At 41.7% G+C, this 24140-nt stretch overlaps 1 protein-coding gene across 5 annotated transcripts in view; it reads right to left on the minus strand.

Moving 5' to 3' along the window:
• The window catches only part of mlphb (melanophilin b), a 68981-nt gene extending 46195 nt beyond the window's left edge, over positions 1-22786 (minus strand). For 4 of the 5 annotated variants that reach the window (XM_034134722.1, XM_034134721.1, XM_034134723.1 and 1 more), the window contains exons 1-4: positions 22613-22786; positions 20625-20790; positions 1254-1475; positions 360-499 (exon numbers count right to left, since the gene is read on the minus strand). In XM_034134722.1, coding sequence (XP_033990613.1) covers positions 360-499; positions 1254-1475; positions 20625-20749 — 487 coding nt within the window. In that variant the 5' untranslated portion in view covers positions 20750-20790; positions 22613-22786. The remainder of the gene's footprint in view (positions 1-359; positions 500-1253; positions 1476-20624; positions 20791-22612) is intronic. The other variant, XM_034134718.1, reaches the window with a different exon arrangement.
• Positions 22787-24140: the final 1354 nt, after the last annotated feature.

Genomic DNA, 24140 nt, shown 5'->3' on the forward strand with positions numbered 1-24140 from the left:
CATTGTACCACATTTGTAACCTTTGATTTGCCCCGCTTCTCATTTATATAGACATTCCTACTTGGCAGCTGCCCTGACAAACTCCAGTTTTTGACTGCTGAGCTTCATCAGCTGGGGGTTAATCTCTTTGCTTAAGGGCCACACTGACATCATTTATTAAGTGTAACACGTGGACTTGTACCACATACTGATTTGCACAAATGGATCAAGGATTAAAGCATTCCAGACACAAGCATTTCAATCATTTCTCACACGCATTAGGTTGGGAGAATCCTGGAAACCAATTTAGTAACACAACTTCACGGTTATTTTCTGTACAGAAAACCACAGACAACGGCATCTTGATACTAAAAACTCACCTTCTAAGTCATTCTGAGAGCCACTGTGGTCCCCGCTCAACCTCTTGAAGAGTGATCTCATCACCTTTGCACTGCCAAAGCGCTTGAAGCGGGCACGCACATTTTCGTGGTACCACTCCAAAGTACCGATCTTGAGGACCCTGGTAAAGGAAATAGGAACTAAAGACTTAAACACAGATCAGTCACAAATACAACTGAAAATACCTGGGAAAACACATGTCCCACACAGGGACTGGATATGTCTCTTTTGTCAAATGTAAGACATTATTGGCTGCTATGGTGAGTGCTGGTCTAAGTCTGAGATGCATAGCATGATATTTACCAGACATTGGCAGAGCTCAGCCACATCTGAGCAAACTATAGGATACAGTAACATATGGAGCTGCAGCGGTATGGTTGAATTGAATCATGTTTCCAAAAAACGTGTATGTATACACTATATACTGTATATACATGCTGCAGCATTGTTACTGCATTCTAACACATATTTAGACCTTAGTTGAGCTGCCAAGCACAACAAACAAAGTATGTGTCCACTTTGAAGCATAACACTAGGGTTCAGTTTATGCAAATAAATTACCAAATAGTTTTGTTGTGAATAAATACAGTGGAACAAGGCCCATGCTATAGATGAGAGCAGTTACCGTTTCATTATTTACATTATTTAGTGTAACATTAGTATCAGTTGATACAACTTTTTCAAATATAAAAACGTTATAATCTGATAACTCATTTGCTCCACTTTCATCCATCATTGGCCCCATTACTTTATTAGTACACAGTGGAACAGTAGATCATGAAATTAGCACCCATACGTACTGAATCCAGATCTGCACTCCTCAAATTTCCTTTTATACTAACTACTGGCTTAATTAGTTGTTTGTCCTCTCCTACCTGGCCATGCGGCAGGGGTCACACACCCAGCCGTGCTCCTTCTTGTTGTACAGGCTGCAGGACTTGCAGACGTGCAGCTGGCAGTCCAGACACTGACGCCTGCTGTTCACCAGGAACTTGAAGGGCTCCAGACAGCGAATACAGTGAGACTCACTCAGACTGCTCTGGTTCCCCAACAACTTTCTCTTGGTGTCCTCTTTTTCAATCTTTGTCTTTAGGTCTCTAAGTAACAAACAAAAAAACAGCAGTTGACTACATACAAAGAAAGAGATGAGTGTGTTTCTTGATGAAACATTGTTGAATGTATCCTTGAGTCCATGATCAATTATTGTAGTTAATAAACAGAACTCCACAAGAAAGTGAAAACCACTTTTTACTGTATGGGTCCATACAGCATCACAGAAGATGGTTCTGTATGTATGTATGTATGTATGTATGTATGTATGTATGTATAGATAGATAGATAGATAGATAGATAGATAGATACTTTATTTATCCCAAATTGGGAACATTTTTGTTCCAGCAGCAGTGTTGTCAAGCAACATAATAGGACTTTTTGCAATACCATGGCTTCCTTGTGTCAATATGGCCATCTGGTATGCTAGGCAAGTTAAACAAACACTGCACTGTGTGCAATAGCTTTTGACCAAGGGTGGTATTAGACATTGAAGGAGGGTTGATTACTGGAGCTCTACTGCCTATTGGTATCTTCTATCACAGTTAATATTGCTGCAGTAATAAGCACTTTTTGAATGTACATCTTGGGACAGGACACTTTATTGGAAAATTGTGTTCTACATTGAGCCTGGCTTGAAACAGGGTTTGCACACTGTTCATAAATAAATGCAGACAAATGTGGTATCAAGTCTGCTCAAAGACCAAAACCAGAGCATTGGCTCACTTTATATGGCAACCAGCAGAAATACTGAGCAGATGGATAAACTGTTCTGATACGTTTCTCCTCCTAACATCTTAAATGGTCATTTTTATGTTTCTGTTTATATATTGGTACATAAAAAAGCAGCAGAGTTGCTGGTGGATGTAACATTGGATGAAGCCAGGCTGTTTCTACCTGATTCCAGTATTTATGCTAAGCTAACCATACCATATCCTACACAACTCATCATTCCCACAGAAACAAAAGCCAAAAAGCACATTTCACAAAATGTTCAACAAACAACTGTTGAGCCGAGGACATTTTAAAGCTAAATGTCCAACGCATTACTCACCTTAAAGGTTTACAGCTCAACAAACCATAAACCAATCCATCAAACAGAGATGTGGTGAGTCAGAATGCTGGCCGACAATTCTGATTAGTTGATGTTATGCTTGGTAGCATGGACATATTCATTTTGGCAGCTTTGTGTTAACATTATTATCAGCCTTGTCACAAAGGAAAAGTCTACAAACTGGTGCTTCTCCAGGAACAAGGAGTTCTACGGTTACATGTGAGAACAAATGATCAAGATATATTAGATACTTATTGCTGTAACATTCATAATACTGTATCTTATCAAATTGGAAGGAGTCTTCGTATGTCTGTTGATCGTGATGTTTGTTAAATGTTTGTTTCCTTGTATCTTGTCTTAAATATTTGTCCTTGTTGACGTGGTAAATTGAGCGTCTGAGTGGATATACGAGTGCACTAATGGTTGGTTTATTGTTCCCTGCGTCATTCGATCAGAAAAAATGTGTTTGTTCCTATAAATTACTTGTTACCTACAGACTGCATATATTTCTAAATGTAGCCTGTGTATTTAGCCACAGGGGGGGGGGTGCTAGTGGAGCCTCGCAGTGGGGAAACTGTGGCACGCTTACACTGTAGGTGCGCCGCATTTGCGCTTCAGATGAGGCTCCCTCCGCAAAGTGAAGAACCCTCCGCAAGATGAGGCCCCTTCCGCGAGGTGAGGCCCCACGCAGTCTGCAGTCACAGTTTTACTTAGTTCATGAACATTAAGTTATTATATCAAAAAAACAAAAAAACGTTTCCTAGCCTTTCATTTTTCTACCTCCATATAAATCAGTACTTTTTCTGGTAGCCACACTCTGAGTTAGCAGAGAAATTGCATGTTTTTCTTTATTTAAATCCTAACCTCAATATGTCTTTTAATATTAAGTAAAATGTGCTCAATGGATACAAAAATACTTCATCTTCAGCTAACAGAACCTGTGACTTCTACTCAATAACTCCAAACCAAATCATATTTCCTGTTCTCAGTGGCTTGGCACCTCTTCACAGGAGAGTTTTGATCTATTGCTCAATGTCAGACCATTCTCTTTAGCAAAGTTTGGAGCATTGTTGCTGATGGTTGGAAAAGTAACAGCCTGACTCAGTGCTGAAAGATGCTGACGGTAGTGGAGAGGAAAACTCAGATAACAAAAGCCAAATGTGACACAGCGTGGGTGGAGTTTGGCAAAACACCCAGTGAGGATGAGATGATGCTTATTGTTTATTAAATATTTTTTTAGGCCATGCTTTTTAAATTATAGTCCAGATCAACAGGATGAATTGTATACTTTGTGAGAATCCAATAACCCCCATCTGCTGGCCATTAGCGATGTGATTAAAAAGTCAAATCTGTCAAATCTGCCTTGCTCTGAAACATTAAAACCCCCAGGTCTACACAGGACAGTGACTCAATAACATGTGTGCTGTAAGTCTTCCAGCCACTGAAACATGGCCAGCATGGTCAACATCAGAGACCAGAGGTGTGGTGTCAGCACTCTATAGTAGTTGATGTGATTAGCTGCAGAGTTCTTTTTGGCTTTTTGACCCAAAAATGGGTAAAAGCTCTGGAGAATTTCAAGTACATTATTATTATTTTTATCTTTGATCTTATTTTTGATTGTATTAATCTGTGTGAATCTGTGCTATCTTGTTTTTCACCCTTACCCTGTTGCTGTTTGAACTACTGAATTTCCCCACGGGGATTAATAAAGGTCCATCTTATTTTACATTTAGCCACAGGGGGGGTGCTAGTGGAGCCTCGCAGCGGCAACACTGTGGCATGCTTACACTGTAGGTGCGCCGCATTTGCGCTTCAGATGAGGCTCCCTCCGCAAATGTTTTATTTTTGCTTTTAAATGAGTGTTTCTAGATATCATTTTATAATATGTTTCTTAATGCTCTTAATGTCTTTTATTTTTGTAAAGCACTTTGTATTTGTAGTATTTATGGCCACCTGAGGGATATTAGTTTAATGGAAAAGTTACAATCTCCTTGTTCACTTTTGTGGCACCTATGAAGATAACCGCTCGTTACAGGTGTAAGACAATGGGTCTGTTGCTCTAGCTTTGGCTACTACCTCAACTGCTGCTGGAAAACGAAAAATGCACAAATAATACTCACCGCACATGATATTTTCTCAGAATTACTGTGAATGTTATTTCTAATGCACCACATGAGGACACACAAGCATGCACCGGTGGGAATCCCTGGGTCTGAGGCAGGGTGGAAGTGCCTAAACCTGCATTCATTCTAATAGTAACAAAAAGATTGTATAGAAGTCTAAGAGAAGTCGCTAAAATGAGCAATCCAATTAACATCAGAACAAGCATGATTTATTGATGCAACTTGCTAACCAAACTGGCTAGCTAGCCAAGATAGCGACGGCCAAAATGCCAGACTGAGAACTTTGAAACGATGCATCTACTTCTTATACTGTAAGTGCAAACTGTGCACATGCATAAAGTCATGCTACTCATTTCACACTCACCCACAACACCCTAGAAAAAACATTAATGTAAATAATTCTGGAATAAAACATTAAAGAAAGATCTTTTGTTTTCTTTTTATTGTAATGTTTTTATTCTGAAAATAAGGTCATAAAAAAGCTTTACTTGATAATTAGTACAGGTAACTATATTCCTTTTTTAAAGCAGTTTTTACACGTTACGCACTTGAGTACGTTCTCCAAATCCTTATTTTTCCTCAGTATTTGATTAAAAACAGTTACTGCAGAGGAATCCGGGAGCGGCAGCCAGACTTAAACACAGACACCTTGGAAGAGCAGAGCAGCTGCTGAATGTTTCCATACATGGTGATCCTCTCTGTCAGTCCACACAGATCAATGCTCTCTATTCAGATGAACAGATCTCTTAACCTGGAACTGTCATTTTACACACACACACACACACACACACACACACACACACACACACACACACACACACACACACACACACACACACACACACACACACACACACACACACACACACACACACACACACACACACACACACACACACACACACACACACACACACACACACACACACACACACACACACACACACACACACACACACACACACACACACACACACACACACACACACACACACACACACACACACACACACACACACACACACACACACACACACACACACACACACACACACACACACACACACACACACACACACACACACACACACACACACACACACACACACACACACCTATTTATCCTCATAATGACTGTGACCTATCCTTATCCAGTCAAGCAAACATTATTCAGTTCTACTACTGTATCAGCTAAACTTAATTTAGTTTTAGAAATTGAAAACAAGTTATTTGTCTATCTCTCCACAGGAAGCTAAGGCCAATTGGGGTCAGTGGAAATAAGCTATAAAAAAATATGTTATAGTTGTATGACATTTTTTATATTATAAAGATATGACATTTTTTGGAGATAATCCAGGGGATGACAAATACCAAGACAGACCCTTTCTAATGCAGATTTCAGTTAATTAGTATATTATAATATGAATAACAATTTTAATTCTAACATAAACCAAATCTTTGAATTCCAACGATTTAAAAAAACCAAACACACAATGATCTAGTACTACACTTCTGTGATGCAATGCCTGTTATTTTGGTGGACTGGTTATAGCAAAACAAAGACAAAATCGTCGCCAACATAAACAACTTTATTCTTTAATCCAACATATTTGGTTTTACGAGATTTAGACGTGACAGTTTTATATGTAAACCACATGAAGATCTGTATGTATTTAAAGATTGCAGAGGCCATGAATGAAAAAAAGTTGCTTCAGCAGCAAACAACTGCTCATTTGAATGAAAAACAAATAGCTGAGGGAGAACTCTGGCAGGGAGAGCAACTTAAGTGGAGGAGATTGAAGAAGGAACGTGTTTTATTTGTGAAGGGAGCTCACAAACAAGCACAATCCTGCATGGCACCATGTGGAAAAAACCTCCCTCTGGGGTAGGGAATCTTAAAGAATAAACTTCATGCATGAAAATGCACATTGATGGATAAAAGCTGGTCTTTAAAACCAAAGTCTGACTCTTTGGGAACTGCAGGCAGGATACCAGACAACTATTAAAAGGTCTCTTTTATAAGACACCTGCATGCACTCAAGCCCTGTTAAATAGAGAATAGAAGAATAAGGTTCTACAAATCTTTTGAATTAATTCAGAAAGAGTCTCAGTCTGGAACATTTAAGACGAGGTTTGGACCCCTCCCACTGTTTTTTTTTAGACAATGTCTCAGGGCTTCTTAACATTTATGAAACTATTAATGTGTAGCACCAGATTAACGGAAATAATCTCAGCTAACTGAAGATATGAACCATTTTTAGCTAAAAGAAACACAAGAGTAATACCAAGCATTTGAATTAGCATTTTGCGAAAAAATGCTAACTAATGCTAACGGACTTTTGCACAGCACTCACTCGTATCCGATTAAAGCTGAGACTCCACAGATTCGATACATGTAGTGTCATCACTGTACGACCCCGAATTTGCCAACACACTCTCACTCCATAAACGTCCAGGAGCGACGCTTGGTCAGGGTCCCGAGGCGTGCAGTTGGGGCGCTCCTAGGCTCCTTCAGCTTCATAAAGGGACGCAAATAGCTTTCAACTGATTGCAATGTATTCCCATCTGCGGCTGGATTTGACGCTCATGGAAGCACGGCAATCGTTTGTGTCGGCGGCTGTTTAAAGGCAATGTGAACGTCCATTCCCATTGGATAACGGAGGATTTTACACCCGGAAGTAAGTATTCCCCTTACTGTCAATTGATTTGACAGTGATATCTGCACTACTCATCAACTCAAAAACACCAGATTATCCTTGTTAATTACACAACATTGATTGGTTTAAATTGTGTACAATGCTTTCGTATTTTTCCCCTTCGATTCGGAGAAACAACATTTTTTTCTGAGTTTAGGATGGCAGAAGACACTACACTACCCAGAATCCCCAGCTATCGTTTAGGACTACACCATGTGCTCTGTTTGACAAACCCCGTGATTAGTTCTCAAGCTCTGTGATTGGATGTTGGAGTGGCAGTGCGCAAAGTTTACACCGCGTCAAACAGCACTTTGAAATGGAATGAAACCCATCGACGGCACACTATCCAAATCAAGACTCGAACGTGTCCTACCCCCCCCCCCCCCCCCCCTTAGGTCACAGGCTCCTCCAACAGTGCAACACAAAAAAACAGATACACAGAAAAAATAGTGCAAGTAAATACAAAAAGAAAAATAGTAAAATAGTAAAAAGTGAAATAGTGCAATAAGAGTCTATATACAAGTGATTGGAATATGATATATCAGATAAATAATTTCTAAGTAGCAGCCAGATGAATGTTATGGATGTTGTTTCAAAGTTCAGGTGTTTAATAGTCTTATGGCCTGTGGGATGAAGCTGTCCCTGAGTCTGGTGGTTTTAGTCCGGATGCTGCGGTACCGCCTGCCAGACGGCAGCAGACAGAACAGTTTGTGGCTGGGGTGATGGGGGTCTTTTATAACCCTGAGGGCTTTCTTTAAGGTTAACCTGGTATTTTTACTCCACTACATTTATTTTAATTACTTTACAGATTTGGATTAATGATGTGAAATATAAACAACCCTTAAATCAGACTTTAGTTACACCTGAGTAAAATTCAGTGAAGGTGATTGTCAAGTGCCAACAATCAGGAGATATTTGGTAGTGGGTGCTTGAAAAGGCTAAATATTTATCTGCAGATCCCTATAAAGCATATTCATTACTCGTTATTCTCTAATTGTTCATCAAAAATTGTATATAATGGCTATTTTGCACATCCCTTTCAAGATTTCAAGATTTTCAAAGGTTTATTGAAATATCATATACACAACTACGGTGTAGTTATGCAATGATGACAAACTTGGGTCATAGGTTCATCAACAAGAGATCTATCAATATGTGTATACCTCCACCATTAAACTGTCATATTCTGCACATTTCTTATACTATCTACATACATCTTATAAGAGTATAATAAATATGTATAATATCGGTTAAAATAAGTGCTTCAACATAGTTAGCTTTGCAGGAAAGTTGATTGTCAAGTCCCAAAACAAACCATGCAATATATTAAACGTTAAGTACTTTGTCAGGCTTAATAAAGATACTTTAATGTTTAAATAAAGCCTAATTAGTTTGTCTGTTTTGCACATCCTCCTATTAATATCTTTGTACATCCGGCACTAAACTGTTTTATTCTAGATACCATTTACAGTATCTTCTTGATATTTTCTATTCTATATTTCTATCATTGACCTTCGACTTTCCTCCTATTTGGTATATACTCTTAATATTTAAATGTTTTCATAAAATATAACACATTCAAAAGTGCTTTACAAAAATGAAATACATTAAGAAAAAGGCATTTTAAAACAGTCATTAAAAAGCAACACAATCTTCCTGCATTGCAATTACTCTAAACGTGTAATAACGTGCTTTAACCAGCAGGAGGTGCGGGTTAAAAAGCTGTCAAGTTTACAGTGTTAACAAAATAAAATATACTGCTGTTTCTGGTTTAGTTTACGACGGATATATTTAATTATTGTTTTGATATTTGTAACACAAAAGCGATGTAAAAAACCCACAGCAACACAGAAAAGATGGTCTTAACATGACCCAGCGGTCTAGTAGTTAATACAAAACAATAATATCAAAACAAATTATTACTACTAACTTTATTGTGAAATTAAAACCGAACGGTAAAAGAATAGTTTCCGGTCTATTCTGAGGCCCGATCTCTGTAGATAAATAAAGAACTACGACAGATGTGTAATATTTAATGCAGCCAAACCATTCATTACAATGCATTCATGTGATGACTTTCAAAGAGTAAAGCAAGCACTGCTGAATAAAGTATGATTTTATCTTTTACGAAACGTTTTTTTCCATATGGAATGCAGTTGGAGGTCAACCAATCACAGAGCTTGAGAACTAATCACGGGGTTTGTCAAACAGAGCACATGGTGTAGTCCTAAACGATAGCTGGGGATTCTGGGTAGGGTAGGATTTGTTTCTCCGAATCGAAGGGGAAAAACACAAAAGCATTGCACACAATTTAAACCAATCAATGTCGTTTAATTAACAAGGATAATCTGGTGTTTTTGAGTTGATGAGTAGTGGAGATATCACTGTCAAATCAATCGACAGTAAGGGGAATACTTACTTCCGGGTGTACAATTCTCCGTTATCCAATGGGAATGGACGCTCACATTGCCTTTAAATGCCGCCGACACAAACGAATGCCGTGCTTCCATGAGCGTCAAATCCCGCCGCAGATGGGAATACATAGCAATCAGTTGAAAGCTATTTGCGTCCCTTTATGAAGCTGAAGGAGCCTAGGAGCGTCACAACTGGACGCCTCGGGACCCTGACCAAGCGTCACTCCTGGACGTTTAGGGAGTGAGAGTGTGTTGAATTTGCGGAGCTTTCAGCCAGAAAAGAGAAAGTAAACAACATCCGGTTTCAAAAATATTACAATAATGATATCTTACCTTTTTTGATTTGTGATCAAAAGTTGTGTTCAACGGAATAAAAACGCCGCTCAAGGTTAATCCACGTGTCACGTAGAATTTTTTACTGATAATCCATCATCATATTTATGGCAATAAACTGGGTATAAAGTTTTGCAGTCAAGGCTTGTACTTTCAGATATGCTTCGTTTGCTTCTCTATTACATCCGCAATGAAAATGTTTACGTGGATTTGGGAACTGCCCATCGGATTCTATTGGATCTAATGGTTAAGAAAAAGGTGTAAATCACTCAAATCGACCAATGGGTTCTATATGGTCCTGCGTAAAGTATAGAGTATGAATGCCAGCAGCAGACCCATTACGCAGTAGACTCTACGCCGTGTTTAGTACGTAAACAACAGGAATTGCAGCAGGACCCAGAGCGCACAGAGCGGACATCAGATAACGGAGCAGATTACAAGATTGGCGTTTAGGACTTTTTCTATACTTTGACTTTTGTCAAATAATGGCTTGCAGGAAAGAGATGCTTACTACTTTACAGGCAATAGAAATTGTGACTAATGTTGTCAGCGATGCAGATATGTTACCCGTTGATTCTGAGTCAGACGACGAGGATCTCCTGCAGCCAGAACGGAACCCGGAGCGTTGTGACTGATGATGAAATTCCACCACGGGAAAGGTATGTAATCTCTCTGTTTTTATCTATTACTTAGTTATTTGGTGTACGATTATTCATATAGTAAATAAAAGCGTCTGCTAAATGTAATGTAATGTAATGTACACTACTAAAAGTATAGGCCAGTGTTCATCTATAGTCACTAAATGTATTGCATTCACACACTCAAAATGGCATTTTACTGCCAAGGAAACAGGAATTACAGGAATTAATCTAATCTCTTTGTTTTTCCACATTTGTTTTCATAGTGATGGAGATGAGGATGAAATGGCTTCAGCATTGTCTACTTTCACCCAGCCCACACCTGCCTCACCCTCACATTCCTCAACTTATTATAATTTTCTCAGGCCTCGTCACCGTTCACAACCGATCGGACTACTGGAGGAAGAAATGGCCATATAACTTCCAGGCTGGTGTGTGGCAGACAAAGACTGTTCCCGTTCCTGACGCTGTGTTGGACTAACCAAAGCATGGGCGGCGTGGATGTGTCTGACGCTTTGATCGGGTACTACAGCGTTCTCCACAAAACGATGAAATGGTACAAGACTTTTTTTTACCATTTTATGGACATTGCAGTTGTGAACAGCTTCCTTCTCCACAAGGAGCTGTACAAGATGAAGAGTGACCCCAGCAGGACAAAGCCACACACACAGAAGACTTTCAGGGAGCAGCTTGCTGCAGAAATGTTGGAATATGCTGAAGGCTCTGCACCTCCACCACCCCCCCCACCACTCACATGCGGGCCCATGTTTTATGGGAAAGATGTCCGTATCAGGAAGTACTGCAGGAACTGCCATGATGCTGGCAAAAAGAGGGTGAAGACACCTTGGCACTGCGTGAAGTCCCTTCTTCAGAGGTCCCTCTGTGCACAGAGGGACCTCTGAAGAAGGGACTTGTTGTTTTTTTACAACAGTTGTATTTGGATGGAATGAATACCTATAGTGATAATTCAAAGTAATAAAATGATGTTTACAGTGAAAAAGGTCAAATGGAACTGATGGTTCCCAAATTACCCAGAGGTGAGTCCGCCTGGACTTTATTTTTCTAAACCTCTCTAAAAAGGTCAAATTTCACTTGTTTTGCATCAATCTTGATACAGGGTACTTATTATATGTTATAGTTTGGATTTCTAAAGCTTTTAGTCTACTAACCCATCATTCAAGGGTGGTTTTCACTATAAGTAATGTTTTTTTTAGGCGGAGATTAGAATTTACATGTTTTTACTATGTTCCATATGAATTTACTTTAAAATAAAAACATCTATATTGATTCTGACACTTCTACAGCCAACTCACAGATGTAACCTTGCTTTGAGAATGATTAATTATTAATTTACCCCTTTTAGAAGTGAAGATCTAGTCTTTGTTGTGTTAGTGGCATTTTCGAGCCTGAAACCTGAAAAACAGGCTCAGGGCTTAAGAGGTTAAGTCTAATCTTAAACATTTCCCCCCCCCTGGAGATGATAATACTGTATAAGCATGAAATCAATAGTTTCAGAAAGCTACCGTAGGAAAAAATGTCTTATGAGTGATCCATGTTTGTGTCCATGTTTGGATGTCCATATTTGTTTGTTTTTTGTGTAACTTTCTTTTTTCACACCTCCAGTTGGGTGGGATGGGAATATGGGTTGCTTAAAAGAAGACAATGTATTAAACTGCAAGTTAGGTTGGGTCACCATCTTAGTTAGCTAGTTACTTCTGTGGACAGAATGAAGATATGCCATGTGTCAATCTCTGGGCCTGAAAAGTGAAGCCAATGGAAAAATAATTCCAATTGTATAAATGTCCACTGGACTCAGGGGCGGATCAACCGGGGTGGCAGCTGCCACCCTAAAAAATAGCCTTGCCACCCCAGCTGCCACCCCAGTTGGCAGCTTTGTTTTGAAATAAAAGTTGTGGCTCATCGGACATTTATGAGAGAAAATCTCTAATGTCCGAGTGCAAGTGAATGCAGCACAAGACGCGAGTCTTGTAACCCCTCCCCCGGCCCTGGCGCGAGCTTGGAAATAATATGATTGGCGGCGATTTCATTTGAACGGGACGGCGCATAACGAGAACCATTCAGATCCAAGTAGACGGAAGGAATGAGGTATTTGCGGTCTACAATGACAGAGAAGAGACTGTCAAGTTTGGCTGTACTCAGCATTGAATCAAAACGCACTAAAGCTGTTGATCTTAATAAGTTTGTGCTGAACAACATGGTAATTGCTGCATTCAGCTGTAATAGACATGCCAACTTGATGCTCTGCTCACGGATGACTCGATGAGCATAATAAACTGTTAAGATGATGACCTTACGTGTGTATAACATTTTCTTTCTTTGTGGGGGTCTGTTTTAAGTCCTGAGAAAGTCAAATAAGACGGTGTGTAAAACTACACTGCCCAGCCAAAAAAAAGTAACCACTTTGATTTAACTAGGCCAGTAGGTAAGGACTTTCCACTGGATAATAACTGAAGCGATGTATATGTTTTAGCTGAATACACGTTTTTTAACCCTAACTGATGCAGTTTGTCACTTCTTTAATGTTTGTTCTTTCTGATGTAAAGTCAAGGTTGTAACTGTTTGCAGTAAAGTTGTGGGGCGCTGAACTGTTCCTTTGGATCTTTTGAATTTTGATACATGATAGTAATTACTTGTCTTTCAAATTTGAAGGAGGATGAGCAAGCATCTTGAGAAAAAATATAGTTTATTCAATAATAAATGAATATGTGAATCATAACAGTGATTGACAGCTGATAGGAATAATATGATTGTTAATAGTATCATATTCATTCAGACAAACATCGATGACAGTTAATTAATGTACTTATTGCACAGTCTGCATATATTTGGTACCCCTGCTGGTCTAAGAGTGAAACAAACTCATTCAGTTATTGTTCAGTTAAAATTCATTACATTATGTCTGCCACCTTATATATTTATATGTAAGGCTTTACTGATGTGCCACAATAATGTCACCTATGTTATTGAATTAAAATATTAATATTGTGGCTTTCCAAGTTAACATTGATTGATATGACTGCGATTAAATCAGCATATACTTCTGCCAGGGGATGCCACCCCTCAAAATCTCCTGCCACCCTCTTGCCACCCCATGAATATGTGGCTAGATCCGCCCCTGACTGGACTGCATTTGTGTAGTGCTTTTTCCAGTCTTTACCCCCCCTCAAAGCACTCTGCATATACAAGCCACCCATTCACAGACATTCACAGAGAGACTGAGTGTCACCATCTGTTTGTCTTTCCTGTTCTATTTAATCCTTACTGATCGCCAGAGGCAGTGCTTAGCACTGGATATCTTCTGTCTTGCGCATGCACAGGTCGAATATTTATACCAACAAAGTCACGTGTGACCTCGTATGACCCCGGAAGGCATAAGTTCCGGTGTTGTCAACGAGTTCAGTCCTTTTTCATCTTCTCGCTGCACAGGTTACTAATTTATGAGTAGAAGCCAAGCTAGCCTATTGAAAATTCGATTATTCTAGCTCATCGCTACCTGTAGCCTTGTGATCGCCTCGATCGGAGCTGCGGGCTAAAACGCTCGCCCTCTAAAGGCTGCGACGAGCTGTCCCACTCCCAAGGGAGGGGACCGCGGTGTTCGCCGCTCGGACTCCCAGGAGCTCCGGACCGGTAAAGAGCGGACGCTCCTGCACGTCACTCGGTGAGATCGCTGCCATTTCTTTCTGATTGTGCTATCTATTCTCAAGCTTAGATAATTGTTCCATCCCCAAGTTAGCCGAGTGCTCTCGCTCAAGCTAACTTGTTACTGCGCTAGTGAAGAGAGCGTCTTCGCTCCCCTCTCACTGCACACATTTGGTTCCTTACCTGTTCCATCCTCCAGTTAGCTGAGTACTCTCGCTCAAAGCTAACTCGTTACGGCGCTAGTGAAGAGAGTGTCCTCGCTCCCCTCTCACGGCACACAATTGGTTCATTACCCGTTCCATCCTCCAGTTAGCAGAGTGCTCTCGCTCAGGCTAACTCGCTACGGCGCTAGTGGAGAGAGTGTCCCCGCTCTCCTCTCACGGCATATATACCGTTAAACTGACTTCATTTTTCTTACCTCAGTTAGCAGAGCGCTCACGCTCACGCTAACGCTAACGCTAACTACTATTGTGCTGGTGAATGGAGTGCCCTCACCCCCCTCTCACTGCATATATTGTTTCCTGGCCTGGTTATTTACAGTCAGCTGAGTGCTCTCGCTCAGACTGACTTAAGCTGCCAGCAGCAATTAGTGTGGAGTTTTCATTGGTGCTGTCGCTATGTTTAACGGCTGTAACACCTGTATGGCTCCTCTTCAACCAGAGGAAGGCCATGACCTTTGCCCCTCTTGTCTTGGCCTCGTGCATCTGAGGGCCTTTCGGAGGACCCGTGCATGAAGTGAACCATCATGCCTCGTGCGGTAAGAGCTGCTAGACTGGCCGAGGTAGAACTACTGGCTGAGAGTGGCCTTCCCCCTGCACAGTCGACTCCAGCCCAACCTACCCATCCTAGGCGTTGGTTCCAGATGACGATGTGTTCTTGATGGCAGCTTCAGCCACTCATTTTAATGAGTATGACGAGGAGGGCCCATCCCATGCTTCTGGGCCTGGCTCCTGTCCCTCAGCTCGTGGATCCTCGGAGGGGGCAGATGACGGCTCCATGGGTGTTCATCATTCGCATGGCACTGGCTCGCCTGCAGCTGGATGTACGGCAGCCAAAAACAGCGCCTTCCAGTGCGTTCTTCAGGCGCACTCTGGCACCCGCCATCTTTACTGTTCCTCCCTCTGGTGAGTATCTGAGGGAGTTACATGCGTGCTGGAGGGACACTAAGGCTCTTTCCCGTCTTACGTCCGATGGCCGAGCCCTGGCAGCCATGCAGGATGCGGCAAGAGTTGGCCTTGACCACATGCCGGCTGTTGAGCCTACCATTGCTTCCCTCATAGTTTCCCCTGACGAAGCTCTGAGGTCGGAGGCCAGGTGCCCTCGACCCCAATGTCGCGTCACTGATGACCTGCTCACTAAGGCTTATGATACAGTGGCGAGCATGGGCCGTATAGGCAATTCCCTCTCTCACCTCATGCTCGCCCTCTCAGCTTCCCTGCAGCAGGATGCTCTCAGCGCTTCCTCTACCAGCCTCAGTGACGCCTCATTACAAGCGTTCGCTCTGATGTCTAGAGAGCTTGGGCGCCTGATGTCCACTCTCGTCCAGACTCGTCGCCAGGTTTGGCAGGCACAGTCACCCTTGTCAGAGGCATGTAGGAGGACTCTCCGTGCTGTCCCAGTGGAGCCGGGGGAGCTGTTCGGTTCAGCTCGAACGGACTGTCCAAGCTAGTCAGACCAGTTAACAGTTCTCAGCTCTTCGCAGAGACATGCCCCCCCCCCCCCCCCCGGTAGGCCTAGAGGTTCCGCGCTGCCTCCCGAGGCCTTCTACTCGACCTACTTCCTGGTAAGGAAGAAAGGCGGTGGACTTCGCCCAATCCTCGATCTGAGGGGACTCAACAAGTTCCTAAAGATTTTACCTTTCCATATGCTGAGCACAGCGGACGTTCTTCGTACCGTTGCCAGGGGGGAATGGTTCACGTCCGTCGACTTGAAGGATGCTTATTTTCATGTGCCTATTGTGCCTCATCACAGGCAGTTTATTCGCTTTGCCTTCAGAGGCCGGCATTTCCAGTTCAGGGTGCTCCCATTTGGACTCTCCCTCTCCCCAAGGGTGTTCACCAGGTGTGTCGCGGCAGCCCTCTCACCCTTGCAGTCTCAGGGTATGAAGATTCTGCCATACTTAGACGACTGGTTGATTTGTGCACCATCCCGGTTGCAGTCGACCCAGGACACGGCTCAACTTCTCTCTCATGTCGCCCGGATAGGCCTCAAGGTGAACATGGAGAAGAGTTGTCTGAACCCCTCTCAGAGCCTAACCTTCATCTGCTCAGCACCTGGACGACATCCTCCAGCTTCTTCCCCTCTTCCGAATGGGCAGGTCCCTTCCATACATTTTTTTCTCCGCCTCTTAGGCAAGCTGACAGCTGCATCCCTTGGGCTTGTTGTCACTGCGCCCCCTGCAGAGATAGCTGAACGGCCTCCACTTAGACCCCAAGTTGCACATATCAGCTCAACATGCAAGGGTTGACAACAACACAGTGGGGAGCCATAGGCTGGTATCCGTCTTCTTAAGGGGAGCTCTGAGGCTTCGCCCCCAGAACGTCCCAAGGGCTCCTACATGGGACATGCCCTTGGTGTTGGATGCCCTATGCTCGCCTCCCTTTGAACCCTTGTCACAGGCAGAACTGAGGTGGCTCTCAGCCAAGACTGCTTTCCTTCTTGCCATCACCTCAGCAAAGCGAGTAAGCGAGCTTCAGGCCTTGTCCGTGAACAGCTTGTGTCTGAGGTGGAACTCAGATGGCTCAGGTGTCACCTTATGGCCGAATACAGCGTTCCTCCCTAAGGTGCTGGCACGCTCTCATTTTAATCGGCCTATCCACCTGGCTCGGTTTGACCCCCCATGAGGAGAGGGGGAAGAGAGGTCAATACTCTTATCCCTGTCTGGGCCCTTAGAGCTTATGTCCAGACTACCGCAGGCATACGTCAGTCTGAACAGCTCTTTCTGTGTTACGGTGGTCCTAGAAGGGGCTGTGCACTCTCAAAGCAGCGCTTGTCCCACTGGATCGTGGACATCATTGCCCAGGCATACAGAGTGAATGTTGCCGCCCCTCACCCGTTGGGTGTGATCCTCCTGCAGAGTCCACCTAGGCCATCCCTATTGGGTAAGTACTCAGACTTCCTCGTGACTTTGTTGATATAAGTCATCCAGTACTAAGCACTGCCTCTGGTGGTCAGTAAGGATGAAATAGAACGATAGTTACGTATGTAACTACGGTTCTATGAATCCTGGATGACTTGGAATCTCGTGTTCCCGCAAGAAGATTCCATAGGACTGAACTCGTTGACAACACCGGAACTTATGCCTTCCGGGGTCATACGAGGTCACACGTGAATTTGTTGATATAAATATTCGACCTGCGCATGCGCGAGACAGAAGATATCCAGTGCTAAGCACTGCCTCTGGCGGTCATCCAGGATTCATAGAACCGTAGTGACATATGTAACTATCGTTTTATTTTTAAAGTGTTATGTCTTTTTTTTAGGGCTGTCAGTCGATTAAAATATTTAATCGCGATTAATCGCATGATTGTCCATAGTTAATCGCGATTAATCGCAAATTAATCGCACATTTTTTATCTGTTCTAAATGTACCTTAGAGGGATATTTTTCAAGTTTTTAATACTCTTATCAACATATGAGTGGACAAATATGCTTTATATGTTTGTTTATTATCATTTGAACAATGACAAATATTCTCATGAATATTAAACACAACAACCTCTGAACATTACAAATATTCGCGTATTAAATATTATGTGTGTGTGTGTGTGTGTGTGTGTGTGTGTGTGTGTGTGTGTGTGTGTGTGTGTGTGTGTGTGTGTGTGTGTGTGTGTGTGTACTGTGATGGATCGTTGGAGCTATGTGCAGCTCAAGGCATATATGCTCGAACGGGAGCTGCCTGGACGCTGCAATCATGTTGCGCACACTATCTGTGCTGAGTGTGCTGACTTTTCGTACAATGTCCCACTGTCTAAAGTCAAGTGCTCGGCGCAGTTGTCGGCGAAATGTCGCTCCTCTGTTTTCATTGAAACAGCTCCTTATATCCGTTAGCGCAGCTAGCTAGCACCAGATGCTAACAACAACAACATGTAAGGTGTGCCTCGCGCTCCACACATACACACACCCTCCCGGTCCTCCCGAAGGCCAGTCCGGGCCTGCCGGTGAGCGTGGAAGTGTGGTCTGCCACAAGCGGGCGGCAGGAGCGGGGCTGTCAGCATCAGCTTGTAGATGGTATTTTAAACTCTATGCGCTCTGAAACTATGGGGCGGCCGAGGACAAAAAATACACATGCGTTAATCGCGTTAAAATAATTTGTGGCGTTAATTGCGTTAACGCGTTATTAACGCGTTAACTTGACAGCCCTACTTTTTTTTACTTCCTGTCTCTGTTTCCCCTCCTGTTTGATCACCTGATTGTGTTCACCTGGTGCCTTTGTGTTTTGCCTTCCCTCCCCAGCTGTGTCTTGTTCTCGTGATTAGTCTATGTATTTCAGATCTTGTTTTCTGTTGGTGTTTATTGGATCTTTGAGTTTTACACAAGGGAGAGTTCTGGTCTGTTTGATGTATATCTTTTGAACCTTGTTTAAGTGTAATTTTCAGTTAATTAAAAATTAACAAGGTGCTCTTTCACCTACTCAGGGAGACTAACATTCATACGTTTATTGCCCAAGAACACATTGACAACCTTCCTTTTGTAAGAAGACCACTCTACCTCACAGCCACAGTCACAGACAGTTAGCATGGTATGCTATAGGCCAGGGCTACCTAATGACTGGCGGGTCGAGACCACTGTCTTGTCAGTCTTTGGGTGTGGTAAGTGTTTTTGTGTTAGCATTTTAAATCTTACACAGGTATTTTCATTTCAAGAAAGTTCATTCTAACATTTTGGTCCCCTTGATAAAGTCTTGAGCAGCCATCGGTTTCTCCACCGAGCCCTCGAGCCACTGTTGGTTCTATAAAATCAAGATTGCAACAGTCAAAATGCCAAATATATGGTTTCAAAACTGAAGACCACAAACCAATGGGCCCTTCAACACTTTCTATGGTGACAATGTTTCTTTAACAATGTGCCACTGCAAATATTCTTCATTTTGTGGAACATCCTTGCTATTCCTAATATCTTATAGAGCTGCTGCTGCTGCTGTGCAGAGGTCATCCCACGCCCAATAGGAGGAAGTCCCCTCTAGAGCTCTTCCTCCCATGGCCTGATATCTAAACCAACCATCTGCCAATACAGCCGAGGAGACATTTGGTCAGTAGCTCAGTGAGTCAGGAGCAAATGACTGAATCATCTGTTGGAGACATTCAGTTTAACCAAGTTATGCCAGCCTTCAGGAATAGACTAAAGTAGGTCATTTCTGGATAGTGTTTCAATTCAGTTGGGCTTTTAAATATTGTGAAATATACCTTTTCAACTATACTTTCTTCTTGTTTTACAGTAAATGTATTTTAAAAGTTCAAAAGCTGATTTCATCAAATCACTTCAATTCAATATATTCAGGGTTTTTCTGCTGCAGCCTTGGTCTCTTATGATCTGTTGCTAATAGTACCCATCCCATATTTCTGGTCACAGTTGCACGTGCATGACATCACTTTAAAGTGTTGTCATGCACATTCCCCTTATAGAATGTATCTGCTCCAAAGGGCAAACTTGAGAAAACACGGCATAATCTGGTGTAATATAGAAACAAATAAAATGTTCCCAGGCTGTAGACTGAAAGTCTGATATAATATAAAACACACAATGCACACGTTTATGCTGTAATGGCAGTCAAAATATGGAATTTGTTGTCCTTAAGGGTCTTGATGTCTGTATTTTGCAATATTGATGCAGTTGTAGACATGTTACAAAGTTAGGGTTGAACTTCCAAAATGAAATGATCAACAACAACAATGTCAAACCCTTGCCAATTTGGATGCTAGGATGCTAACATTTGGAAGGGAAAATAAAAACCTGACCGTATACATCTATTGTCTCTAAATAAAGTCTCTAAATCGACATAATCTATTGTTATTTGTCTTCACTGGATATTATGGATATATTAAATACAAGTAATGGACAACAATATACAGATCTAAATGTATAGACAGTTTTGAACATTATAAAAGTTACTAACTATGTTTCATAAATTCCGATCCCAAAATAAATCAGTTTGATCAATGCAGCCTGACCCTCAAAAAGTGAAGGGACACATGAGCGCGCCCTGAAGCCAGCAGACACCACACAGGATGCCCTCTGTGGGTTTGTTGAGAGCAGATATCTGTGATTTCAGAACATACCCCAGTCTGTCCTCCTCCTTCTTCCTCAAGTCGAAATCTCGCTGGACGACTTCCCAAACATGTCTGGCCTCCTGGTCTGTGAGCTTGGAGAGATCCAGCTTCTTGCCTGCTGTGGTGCCAGGCATGATGGTGAGGCTGAGCCTGGGAGCTGGCAGCCTGTGCTGGGCTACATGTGGGCAATAATAGAAATGCAATAAGCTGTTTGGAAATGTGAACAATGTAAAAGTGTTAAGTGAGGAGAAAGCAACATGAACATGAGTTTGCATGAATCCTCATTTTTTATGAGGATTTTTTTATAGTGAAAACACTACAAACTGTAAAAATAGGTCACCAAAAATGTAGTTTTTTGCCTTTTTTGCATCGTTGCATCATTAGACTGACACCAATCATCACTCGTAGGTCAGCGATAGTCGTCTAATGTTCATGGTTCTGTGTGACAAGGGTTTGGAAATATATATTTGTTGCACTGATCAAGAGAGGAGGAATTATCTTTCTTAGCTGTCATTTTTTACCTTTGAACTGTTTAACATTGCAGAGAGAAGGTTTAGCAACACCTTATCAAATGTTAACAGTAAATATGTCCCTGTCTACAGTTTTGCTATGCTAACAGTACCTGACACAGCTGGGCCTGCTCTCTACAACACTGTGCGAGACATTACACTATTTTATGTATAAAATAGCTTATGTGTTTGCAGGTCATTCTCAAGCTGTCAGTAAACATCCAATTAATTAATTTTACTTTTTCCAATTAACTGCTGTGAGTCTTTGAGGCTGCTGTTTTCTCAAAACAAAACAGACCAGAATAACCGTTTTGATCATGGATCTGTTATGAGCGTTGGTCGAGATGAGTCCTGGGATCTGGGAAGGTTCGGCCCAGTTCAACCATCACACTGCTGAGGGACTTTAATCCAGTCTGTGCTAACTGGAGCAGGCCCAAATCATTTCACATGGTCCCGCTTCACAATGTATGCTCCTCATACACAAATGGCAGCTAAACACTCTTTTTCATAATCAATAATCAGCAATGGAATGCTCAGGAAAGGCATTGTCTTGTTTACAACAGGCCTTAAAATACTGGAGTGGACGAGTGATTGCATAATCAGATTTCTGCTTATGCAATTGGGCACTAATGGTAAAAACAAGCATGCAAGTTTAACAGAGAAACATTCACATCTAAATGGTACACTGCAAGAAGGACATTGTGCTCATCCAGCTTTATAAAATAGTACTTACTACTTTCCCACCGTTCAATCCTTATATTTGAATACCCAAGGCATACAGAAAGCTCGACATGTATTTGCTTAGCGGGTGTGAGCAACTTGGTATCTTTGTCTATGTTTTCATAATGCTCCCCCAACACAACACTTATATATATAATATATAATATAATATTTTCTATGTCATTATTTTAGTCTTTATTCCTCAGCGTGTAAAAATCCTAAGTGTATAGCCTGTTTACTGAAGTATGGTGTATGAAATTACATTTTGATGCACACATATATAACACGTCCGCATAGGAAATAATTCCTTTTGTTTGCAAAAGGAAGGTTAGGCTTTTAAACAGGTGTGTAGACACACAAACCTGCCACAGTTTACTATGTGGTTTACTATATAGTTTAAAAAAAGAACAGTATAGATGACTAAACACTTTTCTTCTAGTCCTGACCACCTTACATGCTCCCATGTGCAGTTTTGCAGATAGACTGACAACATTTCTTTTTGGCCTTTTTTGCCTTTTCTTCAAAAACGATGCATTATTTGTCTTTCTAATTTTACACCAGACCACTTTCAGACATAGTTTGGTCACATAATGTAATGAGAACATTGTTGCACATTGACAGTTAACAAAGTAGAAATCCAAAAAATGAAACAAAAAGCAGAAAATAAGTAAATTGAAATGTCTCAGAGAAACAACCACATGTAGGCAATAATACAATTGTTTTTCACCTAACAACATTGGGAGATCAATGTGTGTAAATATGTCTTACCTTGGTGTTGTGAGAGTAGCTGCAGGCAGTATTTTCCTCCGAAGGCAGAGCACACTGGCTGGAGGGCAAACTAAGTAGCAGACAGCAATGCTAATCACATGTCTAGTTAACCAGGAGGGAGAAAGGCTGGGACACAAGCCTCCTCTCCGCCTTCCTCCACTCACTGCAAAGGTCCGGGCTCATTGAGAGTGGTATTAAATACATTGTGTTGAATATGGAATTATGTTGGAAAAAACAAAAAAATACTAAATCAATTGCTTTGGATGCAATTCTTTCGGGCATGTCCTCTGTATTAAAGAGTGCAGTGGTCATGAGGTTATGTGGAGGCCAATTGGGCTTTAGTCCTCAGTCACATGTCATGGATCTTGTTATAGAAGAGTTTTGAGGCATCACATTGTAACAATCTAAAGTCTTCATATCAACTTTAATTTCTTGTAGGGCAAAACAATTGCAAAGCTTTTAATGTGTAATGTTAAAGCAGCAGCATAGGAATGCATGTCTATCTCTGTTAATAATCAATGCAGTGTTGGTTTAAGGGTACTACGTGGGATAATATAGTTTTAAGAATGTTATTTGCACATTGGGTGGGTCAACATATTTCTCAGAGAGGGATCAGGTTCCATAGATACACATTACAACTTGTAGAACAAAGTTGCGATTATTTCTATGTGCTGAGCCATTACAGTTCCTTTAATGTGATGTGAGTGCAGAGTCTACACAAAGAAAACTTCCAATCCATTGTGACAGAAAGATACTCTCAGAATGTGATTAGGGCAACTTTGAAAGAATCAAAATGAAAGTGGACATCAAAATGACTGAATTGTCTTTGTTCATTGAATTATCTCCTCTCATAAACAAAAGGATGTTATCCCATATCCTCCCCTCTAAAAAAAAGTTGATTTAAGCCATGTGACCTGTCCAGCAGTTCAATGTCCTTGTTTGCTCCACCAGGCCAGGCATATGTCTGTGGATTATATAAATATGAAAACAGTCTTTGGAAGGGATGAGTCACCCCGTTTTTTTTTTTGCTTTTACGTTTGTGTTAATCTAGGAGGCCCTACTATGCTTTTTGAGGTTTTCCCTCTCCTGTAGTGTGTTCTATAGGCTTATATGAATATAACTGGTCTGCTAAGGCTGAAATCCCCCCCCCCCCCTCGCCTAAAACGCCTCCATTGGACTCCATTGTGTACTTCTGGAACATAGTGACATCACTATGTAACACTTGCGCTTCTATTGGCTAACGCTCCAACACATTGTACGTGATAGGCTAAGGGGCAGGACATCTCTAATCACAACAGAGCTGGCCAGCTAACCAATCAGAGCAGACTGGGCTCTGGTTTCAGACAGAGGGTGAAAAGAGGTGCTGCAGCACAGGCAGTATGAGAACAATAAAAAGCTTTTTGAACATTAAAGCATGGAGACATGTCCCAGTAGAGACACTACATACTGATATACACCTGAACATCAGCAGGAGAGGACTCTTTAAAGTAGAGACACTACATACTGATATACACCTGAACATCAGCAG

The sequence above is a fragment of the Trematomus bernacchii genome, unplaced genomic scaffold, assembly GCF_902827165.1.
Source record: "Trematomus bernacchii unplaced genomic scaffold, fTreBer1.1, whole genome shotgun sequence".
NCBI classification, from domain to species: Eukaryota; Metazoa; Chordata; class Actinopteri; order Perciformes; family Nototheniidae; genus Trematomus; species Trematomus bernacchii.